General features: G+C 43.2%; 2 protein-coding genes across 2 annotated transcripts; both read right to left on the bottom strand.

Annotated features, from left to right (window-relative positions):
• Positions 1 to 36: 36 nt before the first annotated feature.
• LOC102779597 (rho-related GTP-binding protein RhoA-D-like) lies at positions 37 to 20,578 on the bottom strand. Its single transcript, XM_006782806.3, has 5 exons — positions 20,438 to 20,578; positions 11,203 to 11,360; positions 8,946 to 9,066; positions 4,468 to 4,598; positions 37 to 2,830 (listed from the first exon to the last, which is right to left on the bottom strand). Exons 2-5 carry the CDS (start codon positions 11,356 to 11,358, stop codon positions 2,657 to 2,659), a joined length of 582 nt encoding a protein of 193 aa, XP_006782869.1. The 5' UTR covers positions 11,359 to 11,360; positions 20,438 to 20,578; the 3' UTR covers positions 37 to 2,656.
• Positions 7,818 to 8,939, bottom strand: LOC148102807 (uncharacterized). Its single transcript, XM_087840964.1, has one exon. The coding sequence runs from the start codon at positions 8,718 to 8,720 to the stop codon at positions 7,893 to 7,895; it is 828 nt and encodes a 275-aa protein (XP_087697090.1). The 5' UTR covers positions 8,721 to 8,939; the 3' UTR covers positions 7,818 to 7,892.
• Positions 20,579 to 20,975: the final 397 nt, after the last annotated feature.

The raw sequence follows: 20,975 nt of genomic DNA, 5'->3' as shown, positions 1-20,975 counted from the left end.
GTGTCGTCCTGTTCAAGAATGGACTGAGGAGACTGGTCTGTCTATTCGCAAAAATAGTTTATTAACAATGTTCATGTTCACTTCAGCTCAAATGTTCACTACAACACTTTCTGTTTACAAAGCATTATTACAATGAGCTTTTATAGAAATCTGGATACTTTTAATTGATTTCAAATACTTCCAGAGAGAGAAATAAAAGTTGCACAACACTGAGCTGAAGCTGTTCCCACAGAGGTGTGCGATGTTAGTGCTTCTGTATGTGCGCGCACTGTAAAGACCCATGGATTTCTCATGCATGCATCAATATAGCAAGGACATTTTTTTTAGCGGGACATTATCGGCATACACATGGACAGCAGTATAGTACATGCTCTTAGTGATATGTTCAACACTAGCTCCTCCGCTGCTCCAATTGTTATGATTCTACTCCCAGCTTTAAGTTATTTAACTCTCTGCCGATCTCTAATTCCCATGTATTCCTTGCGAGAGCTTGTTAAGACACGTCAACACCATGCCACCACTATGAAATGTTTTCATCGATAAGAAGTTGTAGAGATATGAATGTTTACCCTTGCCCAAATGGTGTGCTTGTTGTCCATATTAGTGCACGGAGTCCCGAGTTAAAAGTAGCATCCGCCCTCTAAAGATTGGAGGGTGGATAGAACATTAGTACGTTGCTTGTGTGCGTTTGTCGGCTAAAACAATCACAACACCTCGTCTGAGCTGTAGCCTCTTTGCTGGCCTGCTCGTTTAAAGCATCATTTATGTGCTTCACCAGCAAAGGGTTTAAATTTGCATTACACACAGTTTTACAATAATAACTGGTAGGTTTGGTGCTTTTGATGGAATTGTAAGAAGGTTGCATGCAACACAGATGATATTGTTTTTGCCACGTATATTAAGAAATCCACCCTTCATGCAACCAGTGGACATGTAAAGTAGACAACTGAGCAACAGTGGTGTGAAAGAGTGTGCCTCAGGACAGTCGATGAGGGCCTTTCAGGAATATCAAGCTATTATCATCAGGGGAAGTTCACTAGAGTATTCTGCGAGGATATGAGCAAATACAGATACTAGAGGACGATCTGACATGTCCTAGTGAACTGAAATTTAATTACATCCTTAAATGCCGAGTATATTTCCAAAGAGTGAGCTTAAATTCCATCCTATAGGTTGTAACTGATTTTTTTTTTTTTTTTTAAGTAAAACATCAAAGGAAATGGTTGCATACAGATGTTTTCTCAATCAACCATATTGTAATTTTCACATGATGCAAGAACTTAAACTTATTTTGCTCATCTGACAAGACAAAGATGTGTCATACACAAAATGTTTTTTTTAAAAAATGATGGCATACATCAAATAACACATTTTACCATGCATCAATCTATTTAAAGAACCAAGCCTTGGAAAAAAAACAACAAAAAAAACATCAGAACGGTCACTCTTGACCTTGTCAGTGAGTATCAGCTTGACATTCAGCAGCTAGTCCATCTGGTCTGGGAGAGAACAACCGAAAAAGGCACACCAGAACAGAGAAGGCACCAGGAAAAGAAACAAAAAACTCACTCGCACACACTGTGGCTCTTCTCAGACATGTAAAGAATGTCATCCAACTGGAAACATCCAGCCTAACAGGATGCGATTTCCATGACTGGGCTAACCAGTATCACAAACAAGATTCCAATAACGGGTGTAACCAGTTAACTTAGCAAAAAGAGCTGAACTCAGTCACTCATAAGAAACAAACAAGGGAGGGTTCACCAGGCCGTGGCCTACATGTGATTCCACTTGTGTCATCTCCCTGTTGGTCCTAACAGCTATTGTGCATAGTTGAGTCATATTGGCTTGCGTCTCAATTGGCCACCTCTCCCTCCCCTCCCATCTAGCTTCGAGCAACAATTACGAGGGGCGAATGTGAATAATTTTATGCAGAATGGGAAGCACACTCCTTTGTTGACACATTACATTACAGAAGCAGCTGCCTTTCTTTATCCTCGATGTGAGTGGGCTCATAATGGGGAAGGTGAAACTGATGTTTCATACCAACAAAAAAATGACACAAGCAACCATTCATTGTGCTTGACTTGACGAGCACTGAAAGCCTTTACTTATGGCTTTGCTCAGGTTTCACAATGACAACACTGTAAAATGAGCTACAGTACAATGAAGGGGTCCTCAGCCGAAATGCAAGCTCGCCGACAAACAGACGGTGGTGTATAAACTTAAAAAAGGCACTAGCTCTTATGGTCAAAAGATATCATCTTTAATTCTCTATCGCTACTGCTACAGTGAACCGCCTATTTATACAAGCTAAGAATGATGCCACTTGCCCGAGAAGCTTGTGAAGAACAATACCGCATACAAATGTGCACCTACCAAAGCCAAGTTTAAAAAAAAAAAAAAAAAAAAAGTGTAAATTGTTAAGACAGATTTTGGGAGGGACAAAAGCAAATCAATACGGAAACATCAATTTCTAGCCACAGATGTCATATAGTTCATTTCCTGTATTAGGTTTGTTTATGTTCAATTCATCTGCCTGTCTTTGTCATGAAATGTGAGATACAGTACAAAGATCCATTTGGTAATAGGTCAGTCCTTTTTCATGTGTTATTTTTCTCCAATTGGTCAGCTGATTTGATGGCGTCTGGACTGCTCACAGCACCGTGCAGCCACTTCTCTTCTTGCGCTTGCGGACCTGCAGTGCTGCTCTCGTGGCCATCTCAAACACCTCCCGCACACCATCCTTCGTCTTGGCAGAACACTCCAAGTAGCCAAAAGCGCTGATCCTACCAGCCATGTCTCTGCCTTCTTCTGTCTTCACTGGCTCCTGCAGGGTTAGATCGGACACCATTAGGGACTCAATTAAAGTGCTGAGAAAAGAAGGAGAGCTCAGTTTACTTTCCAGGGAAAATCATGATATCACTGAAGAGATCCTTGATTTTTTTCCCCCTTTTAAAGTGAAATTAGAGCACTAACAATCAGTCAAGAATAAGTCATTCCATAAGCAGAATCAATACAAAATTATCAATGTAACTGTACTTAAAACATGAATTATTTTTCATGCAAAAAAAGGCTCTTTTTTTAACTGTTTTTTGTCATATATGTGACATTAAACTGAGTCGTTTTGCATTTGAACTGCTGATAAAACAAAATCATTTTATACACTAATACACTGATCATTGTCAGCTACAGTCTAAACACCCCCTCACTACCATAATACTTATTAACAAAAGAATAAGCACAGTTTGATATGCCTCTCACCGCCTTTTTGGCATGACTCATTTACCAAACCGACGAAATCTTGGAATCAAGAGCTCAAGTTTATGGCTTAATGTCTAAGCCATTTATCACATATCTTACAAATATCAAACCGATGTCTGTTTTACTATGTAAGAGTCAAACTCTTGAACTGACTACTGATGTCTTGATTTCCACAGACAGGAAAAGCTCATCTACAGATTCCACTGTGAAAACATAAAACTGAGATGTTATTCGGGCTTTCACTTTGCTGTTCTCCTCTTAGTGACAGAAAACAAAACATTTTGCTTTTTTGACATATCATTTATACTGTCAGTATGTTTTGATTAGCAAATTGAAATCTTTTACATCTTATGAAATCAGTTTGACAGAGACACATGCTTTAACTTGTTACTGACACTTTTGACATTGTGATTTTCTATATTTCGATTCTTCTATTGCTTTCTTACTCTAAATGATTGCATGCCAATCCTAGAAGAGGGATTCTTCTTCTTCCTGCTGTCTTCTCTCAATTTTATTTTGTAAAGCCATCTGATAGAAAGTGTCCAATTACATAATATCTTCTTTGCAGTACGAACGCTGTGTTTTGCGATAAGCGTTCATACTCGGTGACAAATTAAACCAGCTTCCCTGAATCATATTTCATGCTCTGACTGTACAGCCATCTGAGGCTTCTGCTTTTCACATGCTGCTCTGGATTAGAACATTTCTGTCCTGTCATAGTTCTGATGTGGTCGAAAAATATTAAGAAAAGTCCCGTCACTGTCAGTAAGCTGTGAGATTGATGCTGTAGTTAATACACTGGTGGTGTAATGTCGTAAACATGTGGTTGAAACCCTGTACAATAATGAATTTTCCATTTCTACACACAGGCCTTTAGTGTTTCTGTAAGCTGACAGTTCTTAAACCGAGTACGCTGGTGAAGCAGGAAAAGCAAGATTAACGTCATCCGTCATGCAGCTCCTTTAGAAATAAATGTGAGACTGCAAACATTCACAGGATGGTAGTGCTACATGACCCTTTTTTATTTAGTTTTTTAAAAGGGTCAATAACACGTGCCTAAATATGTCAAACAAAATCCTAACAAATGAAATGTTTCAACCCAGCACATATCCAGTGCCTTTTAGTGCCTGAGATTTCAAGAGCTCTCTACCTGCATCAGATTAGCTCATTCCACTGTTCATTGACCTTCAGGGGCCTTTGTACCTGTTTCATCTTGGCTAGCTCTCTCCGTGTATGCTCATCGTTCCTCAGGTCCTTCTTGTTCCCCACCAGGATGATGGGAACATTGGGACAAAAGTGCTTCACCTCAGGCGTCCACTTTTCAGGGATGTTTTCTGTCCCAGGAAAGACAAGAAGTGAGCTGAAATACTCAGTATAGGGAGGAGAACTATAAAAAGAGGACAAGAAGTGCAGAGTCACAGTGCAGAACGCTTCTCATGATGGATTGCTCTGCAGCCTCCTTGAGGCAAAGATGTTTTTAGCTGCATTAATCCCACTTCCCATTAAGTATATTAGGGTATTTTACAAGGACCCTCTCTCGCTTATTTGACCTACGTTTGGTTATGTAAGATAGAGCAATATGTTCATGAACGATCATTTTAATGGAATAGTGTGGAGGTAAGCATCAACGACACAGAGCTCTCAGTTCTCACTCCTTCTTTATTCGTCTCTAACATCAACTGAACATATCGCGCCACAAAACACAGGAACACACTTCCTCAACAGTGGGTGTGAGTGGAGCCCTCTAGTGGTCCGCCACACATGCCCCCCCCCCCCCCGAACACCCAGCAGAACTAGTCCAGGACCCGGCGCTTAAGTAAACGGCCGGAACGGCTGAACCGGGGGGGTGGGGAACTGACAGAGGGCAACCCAGCCCGGGAGCGAGGCTGGCACTGGCGGTCAGAAAAAGCTGCAGACGACTCGGACTCCGTTGATTTTGGGTCGCTCCTGGGGGAAAAAACAGAATCCATCAGCCCGGTGGCAGGTGGGCGGCCGCGGCGAGGGGCCTGGGCCGGGACCACCTGATCCTCCTGCATAACATGTGCAGGCTTAAGTCTGTCAACAGAGACAACCTCCTGCCGACCGCCAAAGTCCAAAATGAAATGTTTGTTGCCTGGTTTAAGAACCCTGTATGGCCCGTCATATGGTGGACGCAGCGGAGTCCTATGAGCATCGTGCCTGACGAAAACGAAACAAGCAGAGTCCAACGAACTCGGAACAAAAGTGTCAGGCAAGCAGTGGTGTACAGGACCAGGAACAGGAAATGAGTCTCTTGGGGGGCGAAAAGGCAACAAAGAGGTATCGAAACATGGGGGAGGGCTCTCAGGTAAGAATTCCCCGGGGACCCGGAGAGGCTGGCCGAGGACCAGTTCAGCCGGGGAAACCCCGAGGTCTTCTTTAACCGCGCTACGCAATCCCAGCAAAACCCACGGAAGACGGTCGACCCAGTCGCCACCTGTTAAGGAAGCCCGGAGCGCGGCCTTAAGTGACCGGTGAAACCGTTCGCACATCCCGTTAGCTTGCGGGTGGTATGCTGTGGTGCGGTGGACCTTGACCCCCAGGCCGTCAGCCATAGCAGACCAAAGCTCAGAAACAAACTGGGGGCCCCTGTCCGAGGTAATGTCAGCCGGGGGACCGAAACGTGAAATGCCCTGGCCACCGTCACCGCTGTCGTGGACGCCAGGGGTACGGCCTCCGGCCACCTGGTCGTGCGGTCCACCACAGTCAAAAGGTGCGTGAAACCCTGTGACTGCGGTAAGGGACCAACCAGGTCCACATGAACATGATCGAAACGCCTACCCGGGACACGGAAAGGTTCGAGGGGTGCCTGTGTATGCCGGTGGATTTTCGAGCGTTGGCATGGGATACAAACCGCCGCCCATTCTTTCACCGTCTTGCGAAGGCCCGGCCAAACGAACCTGGCGCTGACCAGCTTGACCGAGGCCCGGACGCCGGGATGAGAGAGGGCATGCACCGAGTCAAAAACACGACGACGCCACGAAAGGGGAACCAGCGGGCGGGGACGGCCGGTGGAAACGTCGCAAAGAAGGTGCGGACCGCCGTTCCACACCGGGGTGTCCTCCAGCACGAGGCCCGTTTTTGCTGACTGAAGGGCAAGGACTACCGGGTCAGCACGTTGCTCGGCGGCCATGGCAGCGTAGTCGACGCCGACATACACCGGAGAAACCAGCACACGTGAGAGACAGTCAGCGACGTGGTTGGACTTACCAGCCACATGCTGAATGTCTGTGGTAAATTCTGAAATGGCCGCCAACTGGCGCTGCTGGCGTGCGCTCCATGGGTCAGAGACCTTGGACATCGCAAACGTCAAAGGTTTGTGGTCAACGTACGCAGTAAAGTTGCGACCCTCGAGGAAAAAACGAAAATGTTGTGTCGCGAGGTGCAGGGCCAGCAACTCCCTGTCAAAAACACTGTACTTGCGTTCAGCATCCCGGAGCGTACGACTGAAAAAGGCGAGCGGTTGCCAGAGACCTGAAACCCGCTGTTCCAACACACCACCCACTGCCACGTCGGACGCATCGGTGGTCAACGCGATCTCTGCCGACGGAAACGGGTGGGCCAGCAGGGCGGCGTCAGCCAGCGCAGACTTTGCTGCGGAAAATGCATGGACGCGTTCCGGCAGCCAGTCAACCGGATCTTTGGCTGTTTTACCTTTTAAGGCAGCATAGAGTGGCTGTAGCAGGTGGGCAGCTCTGGGGAGAAAGCGGTTGTAAAAATTTATCATCCCCAAGAACTCCTGCAACGCTTTAACCGACGTGGGACGCGGAAAAGCCGAAACAGCCTGGACTCTGTCGGGCAACGGAACCACACCTTCAGCGGAAATGCGGTGCCCGAGGAAATCCAGAACAGGCAACCCAAACTGGCACTTGGAAGAGTTGATAATCAGGCCGTGCGCTGCCAAACGTTGGAAAACCTGGCGCAGATGGGACTCGTGCTGACTCGCTGAGCAGCTGGCCACCAATATATCGTCCAGATAAACAAAAACGAACTGCAGCCCACGCAAAACGGAGTCCATCAGCAGCTGAAAGGTCTGGGCGGCACCTTTCAGGCCAAACGGCATGCGCAAAAACTCGAACAAGCCGAAGGGGGTAATGACAGCGGTTTTAGGAACGTCTTTGGCGCGCACGGGAACTTGGTGATACCCCCGCACCAAGTCAATTTTAGAAAAAATCGACGTTTCAGCGAGATTGGCAGAAAAATCCTGAATGTGGGGGATGGGGTAACGGTCATTCTCCGTGGCATTATTTAAACGGCGGAAATCTCCGCATGGCCGCCACCGACCGTCCGATTTGGGCACCATGTGAAGCGGAAAGGCCCATGCACTGTTCGAACGCTGTACAATGCCAAGCCGCTCCATGGCTGCAAACTCTTCCCGAGCGACGGACAGTTTCGCGGGATCGAGGCGGCCCGACCGTGGGAATATAATGCTCAACCCCATGCTTCGTTACCGTGCTAGAGAAATTAGGGACAGACAGCGATGGAAACTCTGTCGGCAGCGGTAGGGGGAAGGAGGCTCTTCTGGGAGCCGGAGTCCACGAGAAAACGTCTCCCGGCGCGCGAGTCCTCTATGAAGAGCAGCCTTTCTGTATTGCCAGCGGTCGCGGCTGCTACGGCGCGCTGGCGGGTCCGTTTCCCTGGGCCGTGAAAGCACAAGGCGGCAGGCAGCGACGCGCTCTGTCGCCAAAACGCTGATGGTAGAAACAGATGCTCTTTCCGCGGTGCCGGCGTGTAGCAACCCCTGCCGTCAGCAAGGGGGCGGATGCTCCGAGGGAGGCAGGTGGAGGCGTGGAAGGTGCCGCCGGCGAGTCCGTAGCCAGGGCGTGAACGTCGAAAGTGCGGCTAGCCAGGAGAATGCGATCCGCTTCTTCAGCCAGGGAGCGATAATCCTTTGCAGGCAGAAGCGGGGAGTTTGCGAGGACAGCTCTCACGGCGGCCGGTAGTTGGCGGAGGAAGAGGTGGGCGAAGAGGAATCCACCGTCATCCGGCCCGAGCAACGATAGCATGTTCTCCATGAGCTCGAGCGCGGTACCGCCACCCAAGCCTGACAGGTTGAGGAGCTTTTCGGCTCGTTCAGCATCGGAGAGGGCATAGCGCCGAAGAAGCAGCTCTTTGAGGGCGGCGTATTTCCCTTGGGCGGGTGGGTCCCGGAGGAGCGTCATCGCGCGACGGGTGGCCAGCGGGTCGAGCGAGGCCACCACATGGTGATACTTTGTGTCGTCAGCGGAGATGCCGCGAAGGGCGAACTGAGCCTCCACGTGTACGAACCATGACGGCGGGTCATGGAGCCAAAAGTCCGGCAGTTTCAGCGCCACAGCGAACATAGCTGCAACAGGAGGCGGAGGTCCGGCGGCCGCTGATGCATCCATAGCGGAGTCTGCGTTATCTGCGGCGCGTTGCATGCTCGAGTCAGGGGTCACCAATGTGGAGGTAAGCATCAACGACACAGAGCTCTCAGTTCTCACTCCTTCTTTATTCGTCTCTAACAGCAACTGAACATATCGCGCCACAAAACACAGGAACACACTTCCTCAACAGTGGGTGTGAGTGGAGCCCTCTAGTGGTCCGCCACAATAGAAGTTATAAGTACTATAAGTTTCGTTATTCATCATTTGTAATATGACATTTTAAAAACAGACTACTCTAATTTATTCTTTCCTCACCTAAACTGTCTGGGCTGTCAATGGAGAAGCACATCAGGATGACATCTGTATCGGGGTAAGAGAGAGGCCTCAACCTGTCGTAGTCTTCCTGGCCTGCGGTATCCCACAATGCTAACTCCACCTGGAAAAAACACAACATCAAAACATGGATTCATCCGGAACAGAACAAATGTAGTTTTGCTCCTTAATATTACTCATCTTTATAAACACAGACTTCTCTTGTAAACAGTTAACATACCGTTGCCCACTAATGGAGACGAATGCAACAGATAACCAGTCATGACATCACTTCTGCTCAATGACGCAGAAATTCTGAGGCATGTGGAGGATCTGAGTAATCTTCCCAAAGGCTGGAGGTTTAAATATGGGGAACCAAACAATGCTGGAAGTATCTGACATAGTATCGCTTTTCCCTCTTGTTACAACTACTTTCTTCATCTTAAAGTGTTGTGGTTGCTCGTTTTCTTTTTGTTTTGCTTTGTTTATTTGTCTCTTTTAATTCTATGTTGTTGTACTTTTTTAACATGTTCAAAATAAAGATTCAATCAATCAATCAATCAATCAAAGTGAATTCGTTTTTTTTAAATCACCCCAGCAGCTCTGACCTAATCAGGGCTTCATACTGTAAGTCTATTAGTTGTGTAAGGCTGTCAGTGTTGTGGAAACGAACTTGGTGACTGGGCTCATCCCATCACACCACTGATTAATTCAATTAGGGAAAGAGAGATTAGCAACCATCAAACCGGTTAGCGTGCCTCCCTCTAAAGGCATCAACAGCCAAGCTTCACTTGAGTTTGCTCTTCAGCTGACTCATTGGATTCAATGGAAAAAGAAAAAAGAAACTTTTGCGAAGTTTAAATACCAGAACTTTGCTGAATGACAGATTTTTGTATGCCCACAGAAAGCACAAAAATCTGTTAACGGTCCCAAAATAGAGGTTTGCAGAGGCAGAAGGTGGGAGGTGGTCGAACACTGTTGAGACTGCATGGGGAACCAGAGCTCTATGTTCCCAGTGGACTAGTTGTAAGCTGCAGAGATCAGGGAGGGAAAGACAGAGGAAAAAGACCCCAAACCCCACAGCTATTTGTGGAATCGGCTCAGTCCGCTGACGATGACAGTATCTGTGCCTCATGGGGTGGGGGTTGAGGAGCTAAAAACTTGGGGCTGAACACAAATCTAATCCATCCTGTTGTGTAAGAAGCTAAATCTGACGGGATGGTTATCCTCCATAGAGACACTCAAAGACTTGACACTCACATCTTTTCCAAAATGATCCCTTTCTAATCTGATGTCCATCATGGCTCCCTAACTTTAAATTTCCTGTCCAGAACATGAGCTTTAACCTCCTGCCTACCTCTACCTAAGAAGTGCAGCCAGGACAAGGACAGGAAGTGAGGCACGTTTATCAGGCAGTAGCACGAGGATGGTGATCCTGAGGGAAGGAATGGGATTGCTAAGAGACATCCCTGTTCCCCGTCTGAACAGGAAGCTGGGAAGTAGAGTCATTTCCTGTTTTGCCAAGTTGTGTAGCGATGGTCGGCTAAAGAAAAAATTAAAACGACTGGACATAACGAGCCATCTGCAGTTTAAACTCGACCCTCACCACCTTCCCATGACTCAGATTCAAGACGTCACACGCACAAAAAACTGTACAGAGGTTTGTTTTCTCTTGTTTAAGGCTGTGCATGCAGCTCTTGTCCAGGAGCAAAAACACACACGTAAACAATGGTGTCGATAGCACATTATCTCTTGTCTGGCTAATAAGGTCACTACTCTTTCAGAGAACCCCAATAAAAAAATTAAGTGTTGATATTGTGGAAACCAAGATTATATTTACACCGCAATTACGAAAAATGTATCTTCTTAATTTTCAACTGGTGCCTGTGGCCTGTTTTAGTTTAATGTAGTCCTTCAGAAAGCTAGCTCCTGAAATATTATAAAATCCACTTCACACTTGCATTCTCAGCCAGCAGTTGCATCATCATAATTAGAAGCCTACTTTGGTCAACTACTTAAAAAACAAACAAACAAAAACCTCAAGTGTTTATGGTACGTCTGGCAATATTAGTGCAACTGTCTGGTGTGAGAGATGGGAGAGGTTGACAGTAGCAGCAGTAATTGAGGGGGATTGGACTTTACTTACACTCTCATGTTCTTAAATCTACAATTAGCCTAAATAATTGAAAAGCATTTCTGTGTTCATGACGAGAGACACCATCACTTTAATCGAGTCCGTTTTTGTGTAAATAGCACAAACCTGTTTTCCGTCAACCTCGATGTCAGCGATGTAGTTCTCGAACACAGTAGGGACATAGACTTCGGGAAACTGATCTTTACTGAAAACAATGAGAAGACATGTTTTCCCACAAGCTCCGTCTCCAACAATCACCAGCTTCTTCCGAATGGCTGCCATTTCTGTCGGGAGAACAACAAGAAGTTCTTCAAAACATGTCTGCCTGAAGTCAAACAAGACATTAACCGTCTCATCTATTCGTGGATTTTACATAGTAGTTATTTAAATTATTTGTAGGGATCATAAGATAAATCAAGAACACAGTGATTTTTTTCCTTGCTCAAGCAGTGTAGCTCCAAAGCAACCACTCTGACATTTCTGACAGGCCGTACGGCATTACACCTTCGGGAAAGCTTTGATCTACATACTGTCACGGCAAAATGCAGTCACAGACCTTGAATCCCCAATGCCAAATCTAGTCTACAAAGCCACACGAACAGAAGAGATGGAGGATGAGACTGGAGTGAAGGAGAGGAATAAAAGACATGTTGAGTAAAAGCTAGGAAATGAAGGGATGTGTTATCAGGCTCTGCATCCTCTGCTGGCTTGCAAGGAGGAGAAAAGTGTAAGGAAATTAGAGTAGTTGATGAAGTGCTTGGTGGCATCCTAAAAAAGCCAAAACACTAAACTCGTTTTGTTTCCATGTGTGTACTGTGCAGGCATCCTAGCCCTAAATCAAAATCATTTAAATGTTATACCTATGCTTTAAGAAGCTTTGCAAGTTTTTGTGCACAAACCATCAAGAAACATTATGAAGTATCCCCAGGTCAGAAGACTAGTTCAGCTGGTGTGTTTGGGGATGCATAGGGATGAGTTAGCAGTGCTGCTGATGGATGAGCTGGAGCCCTGCTGCCTGGGAGCAGCTGTGCATATAGTCATTTGGCTCCTCACCTCATCCACCTTCTGCCAGACAGTCTTGACACTAATACTCTTCACGAGGGGCACCGACTCATCAGGGGAAATTCATCTTTCTGTGCTACAGGCAAAACTTTGAGTCGACTCTGCCCCAACGCCCACTTTTAATTGCTGCTCAGATGCATGGCAACACCAGTGCTTTCAATAAGCAGCATCAAGCCATTCTTCAGAAATCACAATGAAACACAGACTGAGGTCATTATTTAAACTGTTGCTGGTTTCATATTGTATCATCAGGACGGCTTGTTAGACATGATTTATTTCATGCAGAGCTGGGGGGGCAAAATTAATCTTCTGAAGACCTTTTAACAAGTCACAAAATAACCATAAAAATAATAAGCTTGTTTAGCATCTCATCTGTTTACAAACACAAGAAAAATGAAAACGGGACACCACAGATTGTACAGATTTTACTACAGGAAGAATTTGCAGACTGTTTGATAATACCCATCCCTAAAGTTAAAGCTGTGGCAGGTTATCACTAGCAATTAGTTCGCTGTGTTTGGAAATGTGGAGAAATAATTACAGTTTACAGTCAGAAGACGAAGAAACTGCCAAAATTTCAGATCTGAGAATTTGAAACCAGGGATTTTAACCAAAAAAACCCCCAAAACCCAAGCACAACTAATTATCTGAATGGGTTGTGGCTGCAGAAATATTTAGAAGTTAGAGAGTAAGGGTGACATGGGACTTCCAGAAAAAGCAAAGAAATTAGAGGTCAAACAACAGCCAGTAAAATTGAGGCAATATCAGTGAAGGAAAAAGAGCTGACAGCTGGTTAACTGCCCATTCTATGTTGTGGTAAACACCTGGGTTAAGAAATAGCATTACAATGTGGAAATTTAATTGTATTTCACCATGTGTTGCTGACGGTAATCAGCCATGTGGAGCTACTGTCTATAATTGGTTTCAGCTTTTTTACAAGTGGACACGAGTTGAAGCATAAGGTGCCCAGAAAACCTCACATTGCCTTGACTTTTTGAGTAGATCCTCCATTGACCACTTTTGCCAGTAAACGTCTCTATCAGCACTTAACCAGCTGACCTCGAAACAGACAACAGCTCATTTAAATACAGTCTGGGGAAGTACGTACAATTATTAAAATAAAATTACATGTAAATGGTTAAGAAATAAATAGGCTGAATCAGTAGTTTTGCTCTGGAAAGAGCAAAATGAAAAGGGTAAGTGAATGAATTACTTGTCAGCTCCATTACCATGCATATGAAAACTTGGCATAACCAGGAGGAAACTTTGGGTGTTTGGCGGTTGACAGTTTTAATAACAACTTGGTTACTTGTTTCTTGCTATGGAAATTGTGGTCATGGGTATGATCATATTTTCTGTCTTTTTCCCAAGAACCCACTCCTACACTTCCCACAAACCGTGCTGCAGCTGCAAAGCTTTTGTTAAGCTGCACCAAATACTCAAGTTTGAATTTAGGCTCCTCACTCCATTTACTCACTCCAGTTATTCTGCATGTTTAATATGCTCATGAAGAACAAAAAAAAAAAAGAGCAAAGGCTTTGACAGCTATAAAAGAACAACAAAAAATAATGAGCTGCATTGAAGAGTGCCTGATACTTCTCAACGCACACCACACAGCATCTTTTGCTTTTCAGAGACTGCCAAATGGACCAGAAATACTCTCAACTAGATGATGGGTTCAGAGCCAAACAAGTGGGAGACAGCAGCACCGAGGCCTCTGTGAAACAAAACAACCCACTTCCTGTTCTGTGGAGCCTGGGAGGAGCTTTTTTGGCTGTAGTTCTGTTTGGACAGGCCTCGGCAGAGCCGGAGCATGGAGGGAGCAGCCAGAGGCGACGCGTGCAAGCAAGCACGCGTGCAATGCCTACATTCACATACAGCCACATGTACACAGTTGCTTTTTGGAGCTGCACATTGAGTTCTTCCTATTGATATTAGCAGCCTGTGAGAGAACATCTTGACACGTTGACAAAAGGAAATTATGCGTGAAAATGTCCCATATAGTCACAAATGGTGCCAAATCCTCAGGCTGTCTATGACTGATGCTCTCAATTTGGGGACTAATGGATACTAATGACAGCAACTACTAAAGAGGCAGGTGGTTGCTAGTAGAAATCGATTTTGCTCTATCCTCCAGATGACACCTGTTCAACATGATTCAGCATGGAAAAAACTTTAGCTCATCCTCTCCACGTTCATACTAAAGTCTCTTCTTACCCTGATTCAATTAAAACATGTTTGAGCATCGCTTACCACAACTAGTGTCTGACTAGAAACCCCACTGGATGCAGGTGCAGTTGTTACTAAATAATTAACACTCTTACTGAAAGCTGTGGAAAAGCCAAAAATAAACTGGCACATATATCTTTGACTGTACACAATGTAACTCGAGGCATCTGAACGTGCACAGAGATATTACTGGAATACGTTCATAAAAACTCAACTATCATGGTGGAACTGGCTGAGGACCATCTGTTTTATTTACATCAAAGAAGCACGCTGCCTGAAAAAAAAAAAAACAACACAGGATGACACCAAAGCAACTTTAATTAACTGACCTTAGAGTCATGATTGAGTTTCTTGGAAGAAAAGCCAACATTCATCTTTTATCTAGTGAGATGATCCTGAAATTTTTATTTTCCTGTCAAAATGTCAAAGCAAGGTCGTGACCCTTTGAAAAAAAAAAAGGCAAGGTTGCATTCTGGGTAAACTCCAAAACAGCCTGTTTGTTTATTTGAAAAAGATCCTTCTAGTTATGAAGCTAGGGTGCCTGCAAAAATCCATTGTGACTGCACTTCACAGTGCAACATAATGTCTCCTACTGAGGCGCTCTGGTAGCCAATCCCTAAAGTCCAAGGGATCATTTCAAGTGGAATAAGTTAAAAAATAATTACCACCACGGTAACTTTCCACAGTTGCATGGTATTTTCTCATAGTGCTGCTGCTATTGTTTTGGGCTCTGAAATACCTTCATGTTCACAGATCTGTTACCAAATCTAGACTTCCTGGATTGTATTTTATGCCTCGGGGGCAACAAGCTGCCATTGAACCTTGTGTTGTTTTCATAAAGGGCCGAGTTCTGTTGAAACAATACAACTCCTGGTCGCAGACTGCGTTAATAGCAGTTCAAACCGAGGAGTCCTTTTCCATATTATTTCACTGAAATGCAGGCCTGAAGAAAAAGATTCTTTTCAGATTTTTCTTGTAGTTTAATGAAATCAATGAACAATATCCTGTCTATCAGGACTTTATAATATTTCTGCATTACACTGTGAGCCACGCTGTAAAGACAATGTTCTTGCTAACGCGTTATGTGGTCCCTGAAGAAAAACAGGAAAAAAAAATCCACTACTATAGGCTACATTTAATTTCACAGTTCATCTCATGCTAAGACAAATTAGCCCAAAAGCAACAGAGGAAGAATTTCTCTTCAATTTCCACTCTACTGTTTGCACTTGGTGTCAAGAAATGTAGTGACCACTTTCCTGGTTAATAACAAAGAACAGCACAAAAATGGCAATTATCTACATACACACAATTTACCAAGCAAACAAACACATGAGAAAAGGCTTTCCTGTGAAGCCTGGAAATTGGCACAAAAAGATTAAAACCCACTGCTCTGAAGCAATACCTCACTATTTCCATTGTGTAGCTTGCATTTTTATGGTCTCTTATGTATTTGTTGTCAAGTTGTAGGTATTTCAAAAGGCCAGTCTAGTAAGCAGGCATTGAAAATTAGATTAGGCTACAAATGCTATGCATTTAACAGTAATACTGTTAAGGGTAATAAGAGTAAACTGCTAACATTATACTTGTCTGTTAATATGAAGGGATAGTACTGACAGAATTACCTCAAGGCTGGAATTAGAGGAAAAACAGCTTATGCCACTCTGTCCAAAGGTAACGAAATCCACTTACCCTCCAAATCCAACCCAACACGTAAGAATATCTTGTTTGTTCATCCACAAAAAAAGAGAAAAGTATCAAAGTATGAATAATTATGATGAATATTTCAGTTGGTAAGCTGTTCACATATAATCAAGAGGTATAAATGACCTAGATTTAGGTATCCAGCCAATGAACGGAAAATGATTCTAATAACTTATTATGTATTTTTTTATTTATTTTATTATTTCATCATGAAACAGGTGTTAAATACAAACCAAAATTCAACAAACATGAATAAATATTTTTAGCATAGTGTCCTTATGAAGGAGATAAACAGTAAAACAAGACTTAAGTCTTAAGTCTAAGACTTAGGTCATAAGACTTGGTCCAAAGACAACCATTAAAAGGGAAAGCAAAGCACCATTACTCTGTACAACTATTTGAGCAATGCCCCGGGTTAATGAACACGCCACCTCAATCCTTCTCTAAGGAGGTTTCCTGAGGCTTAAGGGCCAACAGGAGTTATGCAACAAGCTGAACAGAGTTACTGCAGAGTAGAGCGTGACCCTGACCGCTGAGGTAGAGCTGCCTCTCTCTGCTCATGTGAGTTTGATATCAACAACAATGCTGAACATACACGAACATCCAGCAATTAACAAACATGTTGTTCCTGAGACTACAGCGATGATGACTTTTTGTTCTCATGTCCTGCAAACATATAACAGGAAATGAGTCCCATCAGGATTGTTTTGCACATATAACAAGCTCACAGGACTGATAGTGTACAGTAAAAGAAAAAAAAAATGTGACACAGACAGGAGTTGTCAAGGAGCTCTGTCCAACTCTGGTTGTAGAAACAGGTTTTATAACTAAGAGAAAAATAAAAGCCAGACTGGATTTTGACTCAGTTTGACAGAGAAACATTCATTCCCGTCTAGCCGTGTAGCTCCAAACTACAGAAGAAAAAGGCCTTTTAATGTACTTCAGGGGCTTGCCTTTTACAAAAATGTCCTCAAACAACTTCTGCACCTGAACCGCAACTCACAATAACAGACAACTTGTCCCTTTTATCCTCAAGAGGTGCAGTCCTGAAACAGTCCAGAAACCTTTAGATCTAAGGGCACCCAGGAATTAGCTGCATCTCTGCACGAGGCAACCTAAGAAATGGGGCAAAGTTCATAAACTGGCAAAGGCTGTGTATGACATAGAGCAGACAGCCCGCAGGACCAGCTGTCAGCACCACCTACACACATCTCATCTACCAAGATTAAAGATTACACAGAGGAATTTGAAAGATACCTTCAAGCCGTTTCCTATCTAGTACTTATTGATCAAATATAGCCCTCTTACTATAAGCTGTTGACTACAGCGCAAAAAACAAAATGTTTCAATGCCGATCTGCATTACACAAGAGCAGGAACACACAGAGGAGATCAAGTCAGCCTCTCGCATTCTTTGGGCACAAAAACCCCAGCTCCTGAGTCTCACCGAGTCATGACCATATGCTACACCCAAGGAAATGGTCAAATGTGCCAAAATCAGCTATGCCCAAGACATTAAAAAAAAATAGATATATCATTTTTAAGGCCTCTTAACAGCAATGGACAATTAATCCATATGAAGACGACCAGGTGATTGTAAACTAAGCACAGAAATTTTTATGCATTAAAAGACTGTTGACATTTTGGAAAATAAGTTATGTTTTTTTTTTCTTGCTGCAATTCTGTAGGTTCAGTGGTACAGAAGAAGTGGTACCAACTTTCAGGTCGCTTTGTGATAAAGAGATCAGGAAAATCATGGCATCAAGCCAAAGTAATGGCCTGGCAGAGTCTGCAAGGTCGGTTTTAATCAACTAAACGAACTGCCTATCACGTCATAACAACAGTATAAGCATGTGATCAGAAAAGCAAATAAGGTTCCAAAAACACATCCTTCAGGTGTTTGCAGTTTCAACACAATTATATAGGTGGAGTCTCATGCAGCAAAAACTTGTTTGATCACCATAATCAGCTGGGCATTCCCAGATTAATGACCTAGATAGATGGCTTCTGTCAAGCAGCCACGGCTTTAAAAGTACATCAAAGGAAGACACTCTTGCTCTTGAAGCCTGCTGAGAGGAAGTAGGGGAAGACAACAGAGTTCAGTCAGCTGGCAAACTCTAAGGCAAGAAGCAGCGGCTACACTGAGAGAGAACAGGTACCATAGGACTCACTTCTCTTCAATAACTCAGGTCATGAGCAGCCAAACAGGGATGACTTGTTGGCCAAGAGGATTGAGTTTCCCCGAGTTTGTTTTTTGTCTGTTCCTTTAGAAGCCAACTGTTCTAATCTTTAAAGTCATAATAATGATAATAACTACTCAATACTTGTCCAATATTTTCTCAAATAAATGAGTAATTGATTGGCTTGCAATAGTAGATATTTGTCAGTTATTCAGAGCACAGCCTAAGCTTTCAGGCTGTTTTCTTTCTCACTGGCCTTCACAATCTCTATGAGCATTTCTAGAATCTGTAGGTAAGAAGGACAGAGTTTTTTGGTAGTGGAAATTTTCTGTTTTCTGTTTATATTCCACGTGCTAGTTTACAAAACATATTTGAACAGGCTTCGTTTGCATACAGGTAAACAGTCAAAAGAGGGATGCCATTTGCCAAATTGCAATGGAGAACAATCGTCTGTTACCTGAAGGCACTGATGCTTTTTTATTAACTTTTATAAAATGTATTTGCATTTCTAAACATTGACTGGTGGACAGAAATGAAAGTGTCATTGCCCAAAGAGGCTAAGCCACAAGGCTAGCTAATGAATTCCTACACAGGAGAGTCCAAACCTAAAAGATATTTATTTTAAAATCATTTGATTAAAAATAAACTATTAATATTAAAAAACAAACAAAACAATAACTTGATTCTTACAATTTGTGGAATTCCAACTTCACATATCTTGTTCTCTACAAAATTCAAAGATATTTCAATAATTGTGAAACTTTAAAAAAAGTGTTTACATTTTGTTTTTTGCTTGATAACAGAACAACTGGTCTGTCTGTCAACAGACCAGTCAAATAATCCATTCATGTGCAACAGTACTTGGATTGTTTTCAAAATCAAATTTAAAAAAAAGAAATTAGAACTACAACTTCATATGTAGCTGGAATAGGCCCTGCTGTGACCCTGAATTGGATAAGTGGAAGAGGATGGATGGATGGATGGATGAACTTCATGTGTACCATGGGTTAGCACAAATGAGACTTAACTGCTTAAACAATTTTCACACTTTTTGAGAAAAAAAAAAACAAAAACAAACAAAAAACAAAACCCTGCAGGTAGTTCACACGAACTGTAATCTGCCATTTAGATGGCCAGAATTTTTTTAAAAAATCCATATTCTAAACTGAACGTAAAGGGATTTTAATGTCTTGAAGAGCTGCTTTGAGATTTTGAGATAAAAGTCAAGTTGCTTTCTTGCTGAGATTCAGCAGATGAATCTGAAACTACAGCCAGACAGCCTAGTTTAGTGATAGAGAAGAAGTCTCTAATGACTTCTAGGCCACCTGGTGATAAATCACTGCACCCATCCAAGGGACTAATCATTTAGTACACATGTGGCATCTACATTTCTTGTTCTGTCCAAAATAATTCAAAGACATTCCAATATTAGAGGTATAAATCTGCCAGAAATGCCTTTCACCTCACACTGGCAAACAACGAAATTGAGGATAGAAAGAACAACCAGAATAGAGAAAAGTGCTAAAAACTGCTATTGGCTTTCAGACTGCAGACCAGTCAGCTGACTCAGGTGCATCAAGAATTCTGGTTAGCTTTCTAATTAATTTCAACAAACTAAGGAAAACATGTATGAGGTTATCCAATATATGTTTCTCTATTGTAGATTATTTAAATCCCCATTAACAGGGCTGGACTTTCACTTATTTAAACATTATTAGTCCAAAGTTCATCCTCCACATTTCTTTCAGTATATTTGAAAAGCACTGTTTGTAGTTTAAACAGGAAACCTGAATCATAACAATGAGAAAATTAAGTGTTCCCAGGAATGGTACACTTGGAAATTTGCCATAAGGAGCTGCTTAGCCTTATTGAGGTCGCAGCACTTGGAACAGTGAGAACATACCGACGGGATCTGATCTGGTGCCGTCACTTTTAAACTAGCAGCAATGAAGCTATCAACAGTTGTACAGAAACACACCCCGCCAACTACAACCTCGCTGCTTAGACCTCACTGTAAATTACAGCGAGGTCAGGAATTAAAGTGTCATCCACCCGAGAAAAGGCGAATGTTAGTAGGAGAAAAAGCCACCACCTTGTCCCTTTCACCCAAGTAAGTGAGCTATAATTAGACAGTCGGATTGTGTCAAATAAGAATTTTGAGTCAAACCACAGGCTCCGGTTCGTATTTACCTGTCACCAGCCGGACGAGAGGTTTTAATTAATCTTAATCCCTGCTTGCTCCTTCCTCTTGATCGTGACACACACAGACACACTTCTTGCTGCAGTGTTCGCTAAATTTACAGAGTGGGTGTAGAGAAACGGGGCAGGCAAGCAGAGATCCTCCCACTGACAAAAGCTACGAGCTAGGCTAACTTTCAACAACCTCCGGTCAAGCCTTTCAAAATAAATGGGTCAGCTTGTGGCTTCTTGACTTTTCCTCTTTTGTGCTTTGGAAATAAATAAATGATAGAATGTAAACTTTTGTAAATCCAAGAAAAAATAGTTTTTTCACCTTCTCATCGAAGTTACTCGTAGTCAAGCCCAGCTAACAGGGGTTATCTGTGTTGAAAAGTTCTTTCTTTCAAAGGTCTTTTTATTAGACAAAGGTTCCAATACAATGTATACAATAACACAAAATGCTTCAGAATATTCCAAAATTTCAATCTTGTTCCCACCCTAACCCCTAAAACAACAAATAATTGGCACTGTGTGGAAAAGTTTAGAAATA

Source organism: Neolamprologus brichardi, chromosome 5 (genome assembly GCF_056152115.1).
Source record: "Neolamprologus brichardi isolate AB-2024 chromosome 5, ASM5615211v1, whole genome shotgun sequence".
NCBI lineage: Eukaryota > Metazoa > Chordata > Actinopteri > Cichliformes > Cichlidae > Neolamprologus > Neolamprologus brichardi.
Note: the sequence above shows the minus strand (reverse complement) of the source record. Positions and strands in the feature narration are given on the sequence as shown.

Excerpts from the sequence above, each read along its gene's own strand:
- LOC148102807 (XM_087840964.1), bottom strand. The coding sequence starts at position 8,720 with ATGCTTACCTCCACATTGGTGACCCCTGACTCGAGCATGCAACGCGCC.
- LOC102779597 (XM_006782806.3), bottom strand. The coding sequence starts at position 11,358 with ATGGCAGCCATTCGGAAGAAGCTGGTGATTGTTGGAGACGGAGCTTGT. Across the intron at positions 4,599-8,945 it reads TGACAGCCCAGACAGTTTAG|AAAACATCCCTGAAAAGTGG; the intron begins GTGAGGAAAGAA and ends TTCCTGGGACAG. Across the intron at positions 2,831-4,467 it reads AGCTAGCCAAGATGAAACAG|GAGCCAGTGAAGACAGAAGA; the intron begins GTACAAAGGCCC and ends CTAACCCTGCAG.